This window comes from Lepidochelys kempii, chromosome 26 (assembly GCF_965140285.1).
Source record: "Lepidochelys kempii isolate rLepKem1 chromosome 26, rLepKem1.hap1, whole genome shotgun sequence".
NCBI lineage: Eukaryota > Metazoa > Chordata > Testudines > Cheloniidae > Lepidochelys > Lepidochelys kempii.
In genome coordinates this window covers 15207053-15224745 of record NC_136405.1, presented here as the reverse complement: position 1 = coordinate 15224745, position 17693 = coordinate 15207053, and the positions used below count along the sequence as shown (strand labels likewise).

The 17693-nt window shown below is 52.6% G+C and overlaps 1 protein-coding gene across 1 annotated transcript; it reads right to left on the bottom strand.

Annotated features, from left to right (window-relative positions):
* Positions 1 to 5666: 5666 nt before the first annotated feature.
* PURB (purine rich element binding protein B) lies at positions 5667 to 14365 on the bottom strand. The gene has a single exon (XM_078850647.1). It carries the CDS (start codon positions 14342 to 14344, stop codon positions 13418 to 13420), a length of 927 nt encoding a protein of 308 aa, XP_078706773.1. The 5' UTR covers positions 14345 to 14365; the 3' UTR covers positions 5667 to 13417.
* Between the last annotated feature and the right edge of the window lie 3328 nt (positions 14366 to 17693).

Sequence of the window (17693 nt, the reverse complement as noted above, 5' to 3'; positions counted from 1 at the left end):
ATATAGTAAAACTTGAGTTCTGCTTAGCTATACCTTAACCAATCATTTTCCTGAAATTTAATTAACCCATCCTAACATATTGTCACAAGATTATGTAACCAATTATATCCCACCACCTTAATTAGTTTTCACCCAGCAAAATTAATTACACAGCAGACAGGAACAATCACAGAACCAGACAGAGATTATACAGACAAACAATGGCAAAGTGGGAACTATAATGACAAGACAATACAGAAGTGAGGATTTCACATCCCAGTATTGATAAGTGAGTTCTTGCCAGACAGGATGCTATCAAACTAAGTTTCCTTTTACATTTTCTAGGCACTTCCCTTTCTCTAGAGGCAATAGGCATTATCAGGACAGGATTGTATTCCTTACAGCCCAATGACACCTTCTTGCAATGTGACTAGTTTGGGATGTGAGGAGGTGACCGGTCGCTTCCCAGCTTATGGCTGCCTCTGCTGCTTAGCCAAAGGCCTTAGCCTAAGCACAGGGCCTCAGACGGTCACAGTAAGAGAAGGCCCTTACACTGGCAGACAGTGATTTTGATTCTTTCTTTTATACCTCTAGAACTAGCCCAGTGATAAGAATACACCTAAATTCTTCGAGTACAGGCCTTTACAGAGAGGCCTGAATATCTATATCCTAACAATGATGAAAAGAGCCGTGAGGCCCAGCTAAGGCATACTGTCCTGAGCTGACTGTGCCCAGGGGCAGGTTATTCCAGACTTGTCCCCTGGGGCAGCTCTCCTGCTTAAAAGACCGAAAACCAAAAGGCTGCAGCCCCCAGTGATCTGGCCTTTCTCCACCAGCGGGCAGAGAACCAGCCCCTCCCCGCCACGGGCCCAGGGTTTTGCCCTAGATGCTATAGCCACAGAGCCAGGTTGTGTATCGCTCTGGCTCGTTTCAACACTGGATTTATTGAGTTGGGCTGCATTAAAAAGCATCACGGTGAGCAAGGAACCCTGCTGGCAAGGGGCAGAGGTCCTAGGGATCCCGAGTCTGGTAAGTACATTACAGTTCCCACAAGGGTCAGGTGAGGTCTCTATTAAAAGCCTGTCACCGGCCATGGATATCCGTGAAATGCATGTACCCAGAGTACCTCCGGCGTGACGGCTAGCGACTGAAAATCACGTTCCTACTGTCTGCAGCTGGGGGCTGCTCACCAGCCAAGGAGAAAAGGTTTTCCTCGAGGCCAGACACATGTATCTGTCTGTGTCCGTGTCAATGAAGTGTTGTCTGATTCCCAGCAGACTCCACTACCTGTCTGAACCATGCTAACGAAGGAAGGTGACAGGACGAGGTGAACAGTGCAGGGTGGGGGGCCCTATGCGGAGATACACAGCCCAGGTTTGTTTTGGTACCTCTGGGGGCCAAAGAATCCCCCCCAGCACCGCTCCTTGAGGCAGCAAACGGGCAGCAAGTCTGCTTCCTGAACAGGGGTCTCAGCCAGCCTGGCTGAAAAGGCTGGAGAGGACGTTGGACGCAATCAGCTTCGTCAGCCAGGCCGAGCCCCGGTGGTGACGCTGCAGCTCCCCTTGTGACCATCTCCTTGTTAAGCGAACGAGACGGAACTCCCTGCGACTCTCACTCTCAGGCAGGTTTTCTAATCCTTGGCTCATTCTCGTGGCTCTTCTCTGCCCCCTCTCCAATGTATCCACGTCCTGCTTCCACTGTGGGCACCGGATTCCAGCCGCCGTCGCCCCAGTGCCAAGCACAGCGGCATGAGCAGCTCCAGTATGAGCTAAAGAGCGAGGGCTGCCCCCCTGGGCCCGCGCCCGCCTCCCCGCCTCCCCGCCGGGGGCCCTGCAGACGTCTCGGCTCCTGGCCTGCGGCAGGGGGGTTGGTTTCCAGGCTGGTCCGCCGCACACCAACAGTCCCAGGGGAACAAGCCTAGTCTCCTTTTCCTGGAGAGCGGAGCAGAAATTCCCTGAGCTCTGGCTTCTCTCCAAGTTGTGGCCATGGATCAATCAAACGCCTGGATCCACATGGGAGTGGAATACGAGTCACGCCTCCAAGCTCTGGGCACAGCACATGCTGTACCGCGGCTGGACAGCCGCAAGGCTCAGCCGTGCTCACGCTTTTCTCCCGGGACTCGGGGACACTGGCCATGGCTTGAGGGTGCGGTATCTTCATGAGGCACCACATGCCTCAAGTTAAAGAAGTACGGGCTGGATGAATGGACGATAAGGTGGATAGAAAGCTGGCTAGATCGTCGAGCTCAACGGGTAGTGATCAATGGCTCCACGTCTAGTTGGCAGCCAGTATTTAGCGGAGTGCCCCAAGGGTCGGTCCTGGGGCCGGTTTTGTTCAGTATCTTCATTAATGATCTGGAGGATGGTGTGGATTGCACCCTCAGCAAGTTTGCAGATGACACTAAACTGGGAGGAGTGGTAGATATGCTGGAGGGTAGGGATAGGATACAGAAGGACCTAGACAAATTAGAGGATTGGGCCAAAAGAAATCTGATGAGGTTTAACAAAGACAAGTGCAGAGTCCTGCACTTAGGATGGAAGAATCCCATGCACCGCTACAGACTAGGGACCAAATGGCTCGGCAGCAGTTCTGCGGAAAAGGACCTGGGGTTACAGTGGACGAGAAGCTGGATATGAGTCAGCAGTGTGCCCTTGTTGCCAAGAAGGCCAATGGCATTTTGGGAGGTATAAGTAGGGGCATTGCCAGCAGATCAAGAGACGTGATCATTTAGCTCTATTTGGCATTGGTGAGGCCTCATCTGGAGTACTGTGTCCAGTTTTGGGCCCCACATGACAAGAAAGATGTGAAAAAATGGGAAAGCGTCCAGCAGAGGGCAACAAAAATGATTAGTTTTCAGAGTAGCAGCCGTGTTAGTCTGTATTCGCAAAAAGAAAAGGAGTATTTGTGGCACCTTAGAGACTAACCAATTTATTGGAGCATAAGCTTTTGTGAGCTACAGCTCACTTCATCGGATATAGGAGACCGGAACACATGACTTATGAGGAGAGGCTGAGGGAGCTGGGATTGTTTAGTCTGCGGAAGAGAAGAATGAGGGGGGATTTGATAGCTGCTTTCAACTACCTGAAAGGGGGTTCCAAAGAGGATGGTTCTAGACTGTTCTCAGTGGTAGCAGATGACAGAACGAGGAGTAATGGTCTCAAGTTGCAGTGGGGGAGGTTTAGATTGGATATTAGGAAAAACATTTTCACTAGGAGGGTGGTGAAACACTGGAATGCGTTACCTAGGGAGGTGGTGGAATCTCCTTCCTCAGAGGTTTTTAAGGCCTGGCTTGACAAAGCCCTGGCTGGGATGATTTAGTTGGGGTTGGTCCTGCTTTGAGCAGGGGGTTGGACTAGATGATTCTATGCTCCACCACACAAAGTGAGGTGCCTTCCGCTAGACGAGCTGGGCGTGCACCCCCCCCCCTTTGGAACTGGCTGTCCACCCAATCTCTCTGGGGAGCCACGCTACGCCTGAGCACGCTTGCCTTGGGGGGCACCAAACAGGCCCTGCCCCACAACAAAAGCCTCTTCCAGCTGGTGGCACAAACAGACCGGCCGGGGGGCTGAGCTTCCTGCCCCCGCCGAACTGAAGCACATTCCCGAAGACCCATAGGAGAAGCAGCTCGAACTAGGGCTAAGCAACAGGAGACCCAGGTGCTGGAGGCAGCCAGCTAGCACGGAAGCCTTTTGCTCCAGGGCCCCTCACAGAAGTCTGGTTTTTGTTTTACGGACTTTGTGACCAGGGAGCAGAAAACTTTTCATCTTCTGGTCAGCGCCAAGCACTCCGGTGCCCAGGGTACCGAGTTCCTGGCAATGGCCCGACAGGCAGATTTTCTCCTGCTGGAGGACGAGGGCAGGACAACTGAGCTCCAGGACAGCTCTGGGCTGCTTCACATTCACGAGACCAGCTCCCCTCTCTTGTCCCGACACCATCTTGTGAGCCGCACCATGCATACGTGAGCACCGGTACTGGAGAGAGCGATGCCAGCATCTGCCACCCGGCTGTTGCCACACTGGCCCCTGCCCCCAAATCGCTGTGAATTAGGGGAGTCCTCCCACTGCACCTGCCTGTAGGCGCTCGGGGGGGGGGGGGGCAGGGAGCTCCCTGGCAGGCAACAACCAATGAACCCTGCGCAAGGTGGCTGAGGATACGACGAGCCTGGGACCAGCCAGGCCTTGCCTCTGGCCGGTGCAGCTCTGCACGACTCCCCCTGGAACAGGAGAGCCATTGGTATTCCCAGCTGGGGTGCCCAGCTAGCATGGCCATAGGATGCTCCCACCCCTCTGACAGCTGCCCAAGGACAGGATAGGCAGCCAGGCTTTCGAAGGGAGCCCTCTCTGCAAACCTTAGCAAAACCGCCCCTGGGACCTGGGTGGGCTAAGCTACAAGAGACTGGGCCGTAGCCAAGATTTCACTAACTGGAGGAAGGTTCCCTGGGGAGCTTGGCAAGAAGCTGGCGAATCAGTGGGAAGTCATGCCTCACTGAAGCTCCCAATCAGTGCTGAGGACTAGCAGATTGGGACAGAGCACGTGCTCCGTACGCTTTCTTCTCCTCACCTCCCGCAATGGTGGAAGTACGGACCAAGGCGAAGCTCTGGTTCGAAGCCCAAAGCAGCACCCGGTCAATATTTGTGTATTAATGTTGGCGAGACACGCCTGGCCTGTTAAATGCATGGCCAGAGATTTCACTCAGTTTAACAACATCACCGGGCACAGAATGGTGCAATATGGTTACTGCATAGAGCTGGGGATTATATGACTATCACGCGTCTGAACACCCGTCAACACGGCCGAAACAGATCAAGGGAACCAAGCGCAGGTGCTGTTGCAGAGCACAGCACCTAACGGCCTAGGCCCATGGGTCTCAACCCATTTACCACTGTGGGCCACATGCACACGCTACCCATGCTACCTTGAGACAGAGGATGCCACAGCTGTGCACTGTCTGGGCCGCAAGCAGCCTGCGGGCTGAGAACCCCAGGCCTAATGGCTGGTTCAGTTCAAGCATGTGGGCTCCACGTGAGCCCCCAGTGTGGCGTTGTGGCCAAGGCAATGTCTGGATGCAGGCAGGAAAGGGTAAGGCATTAGGGAGCCCTGCTGGGGCACTCTGTCCACTTCTGGGGGACACATTTTAAAAAGGATGTTGAAAAACTGGCAAGACCACAGCGAAGAGCCACAACATTCTTCAAGAGCTGGAGAAAACGCTTGGCAGGGAGTTTACCAAGCTCGAGAGGGGACTGGAGTATGGTTTAGAAGGGGAGAAGAGGGCTCTTTAACCTGGCAGAGAAAGGCAGAACAAGGCCCAGGGGCTGGAAGTTACAGCCAAATTCAAAGTTTTAAGGCACAAGTTTTTGATTTGCTCGATGAGGGTGATTAACCATTGGAACAAGCTCCCAATTCGCCATCTCAATATCCTGAGATCGGGGCTGGCTGACTGGAGGGTGCTTTAGCCAAGCAAGCTACTGGGCTCAGGGCAGGGGTGACTGGGTGACACTCCCTGGCCTGGGATATACAGGTCAGACAAGAGGTCTCATCTCCTTAAAATCTCTGGATTTTCAAAAGCTCCAAATTCCCATCATTTCCCTTAAGGTCACTGGCACCGTTCACCTTTCAACCCGAGCCCCTCAGACAGACAGACACAAAACAGATTCTCTTTAAAATGACAGAGACGACAGCGCGCCAGGTTCATTCACTTTTCCGCATACTTTATTTGTTACAAACATACAATTTTTTAAATATAGACTGTAAAACTCCATTTGCAAAAATCTGCTACTGTACGGAGTGCTCACTAGCGTGAGGCTTTCTTAACATAGTTGGATTTCATCCATCGCTTCGCTAGTGGTAAATCCAGGACCTGCCGTTATTTTGTCAACAGCCTGTAGCTTCTGGCTGTGTTCACATTGCTCTTTGAAAGCAGCCCTGCTAGCCTCAGAAAAGGGAATCAGAATCTGAGCTTCAACCAACAGGCAGTAAGACAAAACCAGGCAGCTCGGACCCAGGTGTTTGAATATTTTTCAGCGCTTTGCTGGACAGGTGAGAAAGGAACGTTTCTGATCGGTTTGCTGCACTTTCACGTTTCCATCGGTTTGAACTGCACCATGCAGCCATGTCTTTTGCCAGTTAAAGTGCATTTTTTTTTATTAAAAAAATAAACAAGAGGAATAAACTTTATTCTTTAATCAAGGTACTTAAAAGTGAACTTTTTGGTCTCTCAGCAGATATTCCTGACAGCAGTCCTATTTCCTACAAATTCATTTCTAGCTATTTATAGGTGAGCGTTAGAGAAGTATATCTACTTTTGCGTTTACTATGAGCAGAGAACAGTTTTTATAAATACATACACATGTACACAGAGGTCTCTATGTATACAATGTACAGGCATGTGTATATTTACATATGGGTCAATTACATCCAAGTATGATCAAAGTTATGTCACTTGCACAATAAATCATGAATCTTGTACCAAATTAAACTATTTGCCCACCTCCTAAAAGCGTACATTGCGACCATCAAATCGTCTCCCTTGATCGCCGGTCAGGCTCACAGCACGGCACTGCTCCGGCTGTTGTCTAAATGCACAAATATTGACCAACAGAGGTTGAGACACTTGCAAGCAAATGACAAAGGAAGCTGTGTGCTATACCTACTGCCGGGAGACGCTGGCTGGCAACGAGTTACATTAATACCAGTGGTAGGAGGTAGCAGAGATACATCTCGTGGGCGTACAAATGAAGCCGATCTTTTTGCCTCCTTAACTTTCCAGCCTAGACAAGCAGCGGGAGCCACGAATCAAATCGCGTCCCGCGGCCATACTGAACGCACTGGACAGTACATGAGCGTTGCCAGTAGAGCACGTTCTCAGGAGCGGGCTCCCTGCCCATTCTTTTCTGATCTGGGACCATACTGACACTGGTGTAACTGGTGGCTCCAGCGGGGTCAGCCCAGAGCGACAGCAGCATAAAAGACCAGAATCTGGCCCCGGGAATACGCACTAGCACCCATTCTATTTGTAACGCACTAGGAGGGAGGGCTGAAGTGTTACAAGTTACGTGTACAGCTGCTCGTATTACTAGTGTCCTTAACTAATGCGCCCTGCTCCCACCCAGCCGCCCCACAAAAAAAGCTGGTATTTAATCCCAGACAGCCGCTTGGACTCCTCTGGATATTTCTGCTCAAACGGTGTTACCGCTGCTTGAATCCAGCTGTTCCAATTATGAAGGGGGGAGGAGGGGAAGGAGCAGGAAGAAACAAAACAGACTAAAGCTCTATTCTTCTTGTGAATCCCGCACACCATCAAAGGCAGGATTTCTGAGCCACATGGGCCTTTCACCACAGCAGCACAGAGCAGGAAATTAAACATTTGGCCTCGGAAATTCTCTGAGGTTAATATGATGAGTGATAGCTGTTGTTGGAAATTAAGCTCTCTTTGCAAATTTCAACTCCCTCTCTCTACCTTACCTACTACACAGAGCAGCAGTAATTGAGAAAAACAGCCTCTGTGCAACCTGCAGGAGCTTTGAAAAGGCAGAGCACCTTACTGCTTACCCGTGGGCTGCTTTCCTTCCTAGATACAGTACGTAAGAGATTAAGGCTAGATACCAGCATGTTACAAGTCGCCTGTGACAAATGCACGTCGCTTTTACGTTCCTTCTGTGGAACGTCCCATGCGATAGCCACGTGAGTTTAAGTTTTTAAAAGAAGAAACTAGAGCTTACTCACTGCACAGGTTAAAAAGGAGAGGGGAGGCGGTGAGAATTACTACGAAAAATGCAACTCAAAAAAATCAAATCCTCCTGGAATGACAAGGAGCCTTGCCAAAGGCCACTTGAAAGCGCGAGTTTCTTCATCAGCGCAAGGTCGCTGTGCCTCTGGGACCAAGTCTTCACTGGGACTCTACCAGGCTTGTAAATTGCAACAGATTCTTTAAGAGCGGGGGAGTTCGTGTACTTTTAAAGAGTCAGGAACCACTAAGATCCCACCAGCCTGCGGTGCGTTAGCTCCTCTTTTACTCACTGAGGCTGCTCCAAAATCCCCTGCTTCAGACAGGTTGAAGAATCTGGGCTCATTCGTAGTACCTACAGGGAAGAGTTTCTCTCGCAATTTAAAGAGATGGAGAGAGATTCTGGATTAGACCAAAATTTGTCGTAAGTTTTAGGGTGAAAAAAACCTAGGTTCTGTTCCATGTTACAAATTAACTATGACTACACAGTATTAAGCCATTCACAATGTACAGGTACGAAAACCAAAGCTAAGAGCCAGTGGCAAAATAATTGCTACCACATGGGTAAGAGGTAGTAATCAGTGACCACATTCAGACGTTCCGATTCCTGCCTCTGATCCCAAACCTCTTTGGATTGGAAACCACATGCAAGAGGGCTGAGGTTTCAGTGCAAGGCTGTCTGACCAGTCAGGATACCACAAACAAAGCAAAGCAGCATTTGTCACAGTACTTTTTTGGTATTTTCTCGTGTGGGCTGAAACCAGAAAGTGCCAGAGATGTGAGATTTGTCACAAGCTGACAAGAGGAATGGGGCTTCTGCTCTTTTACCAGAGTCATGTCTTCCCCATCCTCATAATCCAGTAAAAAAATTAAAAAAAAAAAATAGTTCTTTCAGCAGTTTTAAAAGACAAATAAAATGGGTCTTGGGTAATTTTCAAAACCACAGCTTTTAGGTACAGTGTTCTCGCCAGCACAAAGTTCTCCCAGGCATCCTAAATATGACCAGAAGACCTGGAAACAGATTAGAGCATTCACTGGGAAAGGGTTCAGGGTGTTTACCTGGCAAGCGTCCTACTGAAGACACCGAATGAGCACCATTACCTCTCGGACTGGTATACACACAATGCAGAAATTGCCACAGCTGTTCAACACTGACCTGCCTAAAGAGAGGAGCCTCTGACTGCACAAGGACAAGGAAACTGAGTGCAATAGGTTGAGGATCTGCTGTCTACAAACTAAAATCACTTATGCAGCAAGTTTATAGCAGTATTCTTAAATGGATCTGTACTGTTAAAAACACATTTACCAGGGGGTCTTCTCATCAATTCCAACAGTTAAACCTTACATCAGATCAGTTATTCTCATTATACTAATGTGTTTGTAGCAAAGATCATATGGCAAGACACTAAGATTGGTTACCTGCTTATGAAGAGGCATGTCAGGATAACATTTACTACTAAGAACTCACAACAATTTGCAGCCAAAAAAGTGCCATTTTTATGTAGGGAAACCTCTAGATTTTCCTCTCCCCTCCCCTGCAAGTTAGAATAAAGGCCACACTGTTTTTCAAAGAATATCTGCTGAGAGATTAATTGTGCATCAGATAAAGTACCATAATAATTCTGTTACACTTGTAAGAGAAGATCTCTGTGCATATACTATGCACTGAAGTTTTCCACCAAAATTTAAAAAAAAAATTCAAGAAACTGCCACTCTCTCAAGAGCAAAGTAGTTTGTGAGTTGTCAGTCACTTTATAATAGTTTGTGTAGATCATATTCTACACCCTTGTTTCGGATGGGAAAAGATCACATTTTAGCAAGTCCTCCTCAGCTATTACCATATCGGAAGTGTGCAGTCATCGACGGGCCACTCAATATGAGGGGATTTATTGTAACCAGCCTCTTGTGCCCCTTACCCTGAACGTTTAAAATTCAGACAGGATAATTACGTGTTTTTTGGGAGGGAAACTGAAGCAGAAGCTTGAATCTCTTCCTTAACAAGACCTGTGATTTATTACAAAAGGATTCCAGGATAACTGACAGTGCTGCCTGCTTTCTAAAGGCAGCTCCTGCTGCAGCAGCAGGAATCCTTTTGCAGCAAACAGCTATGGAACAGAACACCGACCCATAACGCTACGGGCATTTATACCTATATGCCTCGAGTATTTACATTTGAGGTTTTGGTGCTATACAAGATTTACATTTTGTTTTGTACAGCAGATGCTTTGACATAGTTGCATTCTGGAACTGTCATTGCAGGGACAACAGAAATCCGGAAGTTCCATAAATTCAGGAAATCTCCCCTCCAGAGGTGTTTTGCCATTTTTCTACAGAATCCAAATTTATGGGGATTTTTTTTTTTTTTTTAAAATAAAAGTGTCCAACCCTTCTGGTTACAGAGGTCACCTTCTCGATCCAAGCAGTAACACCAAGAATGGGGCAAATTTCCCCCCCTTTTAACTACACAGGACTTGCTTAAGGATCAAGGTGAACTGTTTGATTATCCCACAAACAATCCAGTTAACATGCTTGCCTGGAGTAGGTGGATATACCGATCACATCCAGATGTCCCAATCTTGTGATGCCAAATTCTAGAGAAATAGGACTGTTCTGAATATCCAAATAACTAAGATGTTACAAATTAGTGTCAGAGTGATGCACTGTAAAATATACAGTGTAATTTTTAAGAAGCTGTGGATTGCAGGGACTTTCTGGAGCCCCAGCAGAATCAATCCACTTAATTTATAACCCAATACATATTTCTGAATGATCCTCTTTGCCTCTCACAAGAAATATTCAGAGTGGGCCCAAGTACAATAGAAAACTAAAAATCTCTGCAGAAATTCTGCAGTTCTGAGGCAAACTCCCTCCTTTCCGCCCCACCTACCCTGTCTCCAGATTCCGGTTGCCCCTCCCCCAACAACAGGGAATGATTTCCCAGGTCAGTGAACCACTCACTATGCTCAACATGGCCTTGTGCCACTAGAATCGGGCTCCATCTTCCTGCAGCGGAAAGACCGGCCATGAACCCGCTGTAGGAAGAGAATCCTCAAGAGCAGTTAAGAATTATCAACCCACCTTTCGTGATAGCTTAGTTGGATACAGGCAGGTTAACAGTTCTGAATATAAAATTTCTTCTGGAAACCCACTGCATTCTTACCACACCTAATGTTTGCTGGAAGGCCAAACTGAGCTGTATAGGAGTTTTGTACATCGATCAATACATCACTTATCTGGTCTAATGACTACAGAAGAAATGTTTCTGGTTGCCAAAGCTGGTGCCATTTATGGCAGTGTTCTTGGCATACATGATATATGCATCTGTCCACTTCCACATACTTCCTAGACAGCTAATGATAGCTTATGTAGCCACTGCCAAGGGACCATCAAGACCCTGTCGCTACCACATAAGTAGAAAGGTAAGGCTAGTTACTGCAATTCAGCCAAAAAATATAATCCTCTTGAAAAGGAGAGGTACGGCATCTTTGCAAAAAGTGAATTGGCTCACTGCAGCTGAGCAACGAAAAAGGTGAATCACCATTGAAGCAACAAAACAAGTTGTTGGTCTATACATAAATTGTACATAGTTTTAAAATGAATGGAAAAATTACACCACTATACACCCAATATCTGCAGCCTTCAATTCTCATTGCTGCCTCCAATCTGTAATTAGTTACGCAGAGTTTTCTACACCCCTAAGTGCTGTGATGTCTCAGCCCTTCTGTCTGCTGAAACGATGGAAATTTGTTCTCCGCAGCAAAGAACTGAACACATCTGAACAAAATACATAGGTAAATACAGCAGGACATTATTGAAAACAGCTGCCTTAGAGTACAAAATACAGTACAAGTATACGGATGTAATTAAAACATCAAGAAAAACTATTGCTCCCGTACAGTTTAGGAAACCAGGTTCTTTGCAACGGAGAAGAATTTAAAAAAAATTTCTCTTTAAAAATTGGTGTTAAAAAGACTTACCATGGACAACGGAAGGAAAGAATTTGTTTTAAAAAGGGCAACAATACATGTCTGTGGCTGAAACAAACTTCTGGTTAATGTTCTGATAACTGATTTTTATAGCTATCTCAAAAGCTTTTTTTTTTTTTTTTTTAAATCCTACCCAATCTCCCCCCCAGCCACAACTGCATGAAAAAAAATGCCTTTTGTATGTTCCTTATTTTCCAATAAATACAAAATAAAGATAGTATAGGTAGAGTAATAACAAAATAAGGTAATAAGGGTATGCAATAAATTAAAAAGGCAGCTCAAATAAAGGACAGGCATGCACAGTTTAAAAAAAATATGATAGATTCTATGATGTCACCCAAGTAATACCTGAAACTTTGGAATGAACAGCACACACTCCATTCAGTTCAAAGTTACTAGTATACGACTAGGTGTCTAGAAATACCTTTCTGGAGGGGTAGGGCTGACTCGATTAGCTTAAAAAAAAAAAAATCAAATCATCTGAGAGTGAAAATCCATTTAAAATACAGAAGTGGTGCTCCCTGGAAAGAGCCCCAACTTAATTCTGGAACGACAGCTGGACGAATGGGCAGTAGCCAGTCTATGGTGAAATTTCAAGGTGGTAAAAAATGCTGCTAGGGTATATTTATAGTCACAGAGCTTATTCATTTTGTTTCTGCTCCTTTTCAGCGATGGATGTGAAGCTCCCACAGGTTGTGTGCTTGCTCTGAACAATCCATCCTGCATTTTTGCCAACTCTGCTGTTACACAATGTGAGGTACTGAGGAAACAGATTGAGTTCTCTTTTTAAAAATTCTTGTAAAAGAACAAGTGATGGACTTCTGGACCTGAGGTTCTTGGTGTTTAGATTCATAGTCGAACATGTCCACTGATTTCTACCGAAGATGAATGAAGCCTTCAGTTTGCTCATGTCTCACTTTGTGCCAGTCATTCTTTCACAGACTAGACTTGGAGCCACAGGTTGCTGTTCTCAACCAAGTTATGGTTTAAAGATTTAAAAACCCAGCTCTCATGCTGGATTCCACTTATTCGCTGGGTCAACCCACTGGAGCCAGGTGAGATTTGGCTCCTACTTCTCCCTGCTGTTAACGCCGCCGTTTCTTTTCCAAGACCACCTTACTTGGAGAGAAGGGGAAGAACTTCAGCGAGCAGCAACCAATCCACTCAGCTTTCCTTGTGCTTTATGCCTGTTTTTCCTTGAACCTACCTCTTCGCAACCCCCATGTTTAAAAACAAAACAAAACAAAAAAATCAAAACAAGAAAGTGTCCCGTAATCTTCAGAACCCCGCCAGCTGGAGCTGGCTCGCTGACGGCTCCAGGGGCGCCCGGAGCGGAGCAGTTTGCATCCCAGAAAACAAGTCTGCAAAGGAAAGGACAGAATGGACGTTGGTCCGGAAACAGGCTCGTCCCAACGCTAGGCCCGAAGCTGCCGGGATTCCCCTCCCGCCCCGGCTAGGCCCGGCCTCCTTCCCCATCGCGACCTGCACCCTCGGATCCGGATAGCTGCGGCGGCCTCTCCCTTCTTCTCTTCAAGCGCCCGGCGGCGGCGCGGCCGCCGGGGTGCTGGTTTCCATTGGGGGGGTGGGGGGGGTCTGGAAAGGGGCTGGGCGGGGGGGGGAGCCGGGGGCACTCGGGGCCGGGGCCGGGGCGGTGTCTGCGGTGAAGCTGGATTCTCTCTCGGCCGGGGCTGGGGGCTGGCGGCGGCGGCTCCCCGGCCGGGGGCGCCGCTCAGTCGTCGTCCACGTCGTCCCCGTCCGAGTCGTCGCCGGCCCCGCTGCCGCTGCCCGGCCCGGCCGGCCCGGCGCGGCGCTCGTAGAGCTTGTCCCGCTGGCGCTCCTGGATGTCGCGCATCTCCTCGGCGTAGCGGCAGAAGGCGCCGCCGAACTGGGCCCAGGCCTTGCAGGGCACGGTGATGGCGTTGCGGTAGGACGGCTTCACCTCGCTCACGCGCAGGAAGACGCCGTACTTGTTGCAGCCCACGTCGAAGAAGAAGCGCTTGGAGTCCACGGTGATGGACGTGCCCTCGGGCAGCTCCGCGCCCAGCCCGCCCGCGCCGCCCGCGCCGCCCGGCTCCTCCTCGTCGCCGCCGTAGTCGTCGATGAGCTTGGCCAGCGCGTCGCGGAACTCGATGAGGCCCTGGGCCGGCAGCGCGATGGTCTGGCCGCTCTGCAGGCCGGGCGGGCCGGCGGCGAAGCCCGGGCCCGGGCCGCGGTTGACGGTCTGGCGGATGCGCAGGAAGCGGCCGCGCTGGTTCTCCTTCAGGTCCAGGTAGTACTTGCGGTTCTCGCGCACCAGGAACTCGCTCTTCAGCGCGCGGCGCGGCGCGGCCTCCTCGCCCGGCCCGCCCGCCGCCGGCGGCTCGGGGCTGCTGGGGCCCAGCTGCGCGTAGTGCTCGATGAAGTCGCCCAGGTAGTCGCGGAACTCGGCGGCCACCGCCATGGAGAGCGTGAGGCGGCTCTTGGAGCCGCCCGCGCCCACCTCGGCGATCTTGAGGAAGCGGCCCTTGGCGTTCTGCTTCACGTCCAGGTAGAAGCGCTTGTTCTGGATGTCCAGCCGCTTGGAGGCCAGCTCCTGCGTCTCCTGCTCGGGGCCCGGCCCGCGCGGGCCGCCGAACCCGCCGCCGCCGCGCTCGCTGCCGCTGTCCCCGTCCGCCATCTTCTCGCCCCCGCCCGCGCCCGCGCCCCGCCCCGCCCCGCCGCGCCGCGCGCCCCGCTTCCGGCGCCGGCCTGCGCGCGCGCGCCGGAAGCGGGCGGCGTGCGCCAGGCCCCGCCCCGCGAGGCGGGCGCGCGCTCCTCGCCCCGCCCCGCCCCGCCCCGCGCCGCGACGAGGGTGACGTCACCGCCGCACCCGCGACGTCTCCGCGCGGCGCCGTCGTGTTAGAGACGCGTTCCCGCCCCTCCCCCCCCCGGCCAGCCCAGTCCCCCCGCCCCCCTGACCCCTTCCCCAGCCCACTCAGCGCCCCCCGCCCCCCTTCCCCGCCCGCCCCCCCGGCCAGCCCAGGCCCCCCTGACCCCTTCCCGGCCCGCTCAGCGCTGACCCCCCCGGCGCCCCCCACCCCCCTTCCCCGCCCGCCCCCCAGCCCGGCCCAGCCCCCCCCGCCCTCCTGACCCCTTCCCCGGCCCGCTCAGCGCTGACCCCCCCGGCGCCCCCCACCCCCCTTCCCCGCCCGCCCCCCAGCCCGGCCCAGCCCCCCCCGCCCCCCTGACCCCTTCCCCAGCCCACTCAGCGCCCCCCGCCCCCCCGGCCAGCCCAGGCCCCCCTGACCCCTTCCCGGCCCGCTCAGCGCTGACCCCCCCGGCGCCCCCCTTCCCCGCCCGCCCCCCAGCCCGGCCCAGCCCCCCCCGCCCTCCTGACCCCTTCCCCGGCCCACTCAGTGCTCACCCCCCCAGCGCCTCCCACCCCCATTCCCCGCCCGCCCCCCAGGCCAGCCCTGCCCCCCTGACCCCTTCCCAGCCGGCTCAGCGCTGAACCCCCAGTGCCCCCCACCCCCCTTCCCCGCCCGCCCCCCAGGCCAGCCCAGCCCCCCCGCCCCCCTGACCCCTTCCCGGCCCACCCGCCCCCTGCCCAGCCCAGCCCCCCCCAATCCCCTGACCCCTTCCCGGCCCGCTCAGCGCTGACCCCCCCCCAGCGCCCCCCAGCTGGCCCTTGAGAGGAGGGGCTCCCTCTCAGCTCCCCGCCTTTCCCTGCCAGATTAACTCGACTTCATCCAGGTTACGGCCCCCCCTCCCCCCCCTAGACAAGCCCTAAAGCCAGAGTCACCACGGGACTTAAGCGATACTATGATCTACAAAACCCTCGCTCAGCTGCCACCGAATCCCGTAGGCTACGGTTTGGCAGAACTTTGGCTGCTCCCTACGCATCTGCGTTTCTGCCTCTGGGCCCGCTCAGCTCCGCGACTTGCAGTCAGGCAGGGGCAGAGGGCCAGGAACGGACCCCAGGGTGCGGATAGGGCCGATGGGAGTTTTCAGATGCGTTAGCAGGTTACGTTAAAGGCTAACTCATGAAAAATGCCAATTGCCTCCTCTTGGTTGGGCTGTTGGCTGGAGTTAAGAACATGCCCTGTTCCCAGCCTGGGAGCCTCAGTGTTGCTAGCCTCATCTGGGCAGCGAGATCACCGTGACCCAAACTCTGCCCTCCAAAGCCGTGACGGGGGTCAGACCTTCCAGCTGCAAGTGGGGAGCATGAGAGGCTTGTCGCTTACACACACACACAGAGCCCGGGTGCACACGGCATCGGACAGCCCAGCCAAACCGCCCGGGTTTGATGGAACTGCACGTCACGCATGTTTCTCTTGGTTCCCGCAACTCGCTCCGGCCTTCCCGTGGCTGCACTCCCTGCTGACAGGTTGTAACAGCATCCTGGACCCGTCCCCGCCCAGCTCCCCAGCCGAATCGGGCACTTCCCCAGTGCAACCTCCACCTGCCCAAACCAGACTGCTCCTCCCAACAACCTGCTTCAAGCTCCCGCAGTCCAGCTGCCCCAGAACCTCCCGTTCTCACACCCTGCCTCAGCCCCAAGCCCACGCTGGCCCCACGAACAGCTGAGAGAAAGAGGTGAACCTGTATGTGTCACCCCATTATACCACCATGCACAGTGTGTGAACACTGGGGAGTCCTAGCTCTTATCTGGCTTTTTTTCCCCCCATTGAGCTCCAAGCGCTTTACAAAGGGGGTCAGTAGAATTATCCCCTGTTTACCGGTGGGGAAACTGAGGCAGTGAGGGGCAGTGACTTGTCCAAGCAGACCAGTGGCAGGGCTGACAATGGAACCAAGGTCTCCTGACTGCTGGCCCTGTGCTTGGCTTCCTCTCCCTGCTAACCAAGGGGCAGAGGTCCGGGGATGCTGAGGGGCGCTCTTGTTAACTCAGCCATGGGGAAATCCTTGCCCCAGCACGCTCTGCCTGGAGCTCTTTGCCTGTGCGGCTGGGTTAGCTGCGAGGAGCCCTGGTGTCTGGTCCCAGCATTCCCACTTGCTTGCCTCTGCCTGAGTTATTTCCGCTCGCTGGGCCTCTGTTTCGCTGGCTGGGAGTTAGGGGGAAGTGGAGTTTGGTGGAGGAACCTCTGCTGGCACGAAGGGAGAGGACTCTTGGCGTGGCATAGATCCAGGCCTTGCTGTCCCCCGGGAGTCACCATGACAGAACATAACAATTGGCTGGTAACAGCCTGCGAATCCCAGCGATATGAATCCGGTGAGATTCCAGACAGACCGAGCGTTCAGCCGTGCTGGGGGTAGTTTCCAGCAGCTCCCACTGACTCACCAGCCGCTCTGGCCTGCAGTGTGACACAGACGGGCAATCCTGGGATCTTCTCATACATGGTTATGAAGTGCATTATTTACAGGAGCTCCTAGAAGCCTCAAAACCCAGGGCCTCGTTGTGTGAGGTGCTGCTCGGACCCACAGTGAGAGAGAGGCCCTGCCCCTGACGAGCTCACGATCTAAATTAACTCCCCCAGACCTTGTCAGCACAGAGTTACAGGTGCCCCGTGCTGCCTCGCGTCCTTCCAGAAGGTGGCGGGGGCCGAATGACCTGAAACCCGGACAACACAAAGTGATGGGACGAGCCACTCCCAGCCCGTGGACCTGTCAGTTATGCTGAGGCCTGGCTGCCTGCACGTCTGCCCCAGCTCTGCTGCACGTGTGGATTTCATTCTCCGTGGTTTGCTGGTTTGGATTGCCCCCTTGCTGGCATTCCCCGGGGCATCCTCCAGAAGGCCTGAACCCACGTTTTCCTGCAGGAGCTGTGGGGGCCGGGCACTAGCTGAGATGAGTCGCGGGGGCGGGGGCTGGGGCTCAGGTTGGCGTTTGAGGCCCAGGTGTGTGGGAATTAAACATTAGATACAGCAGAGGATTTTGTTATCACAGGCTTTTTAGGGGGGTCTGTCTGGGGAACCCTCCCGCAACTGATCCCAAATTTGGACCGCTCACCCTACCAAGGACTGCCATGGGACGCTGCATGGAGCGAGGCGTGTGGATTTTACAGCACTTAGAGCCTTGGTTTAAACAGT

What these genes read in the sequence shown, in the direction of transcription:
- PURB (XM_078850647.1), bottom strand. Translation starts at nt 14,344, where the DNA reads ATGGCGGACGGGGACAGCGGCAGCGAGCGCGGCGGCGGCGGGTTCGGC.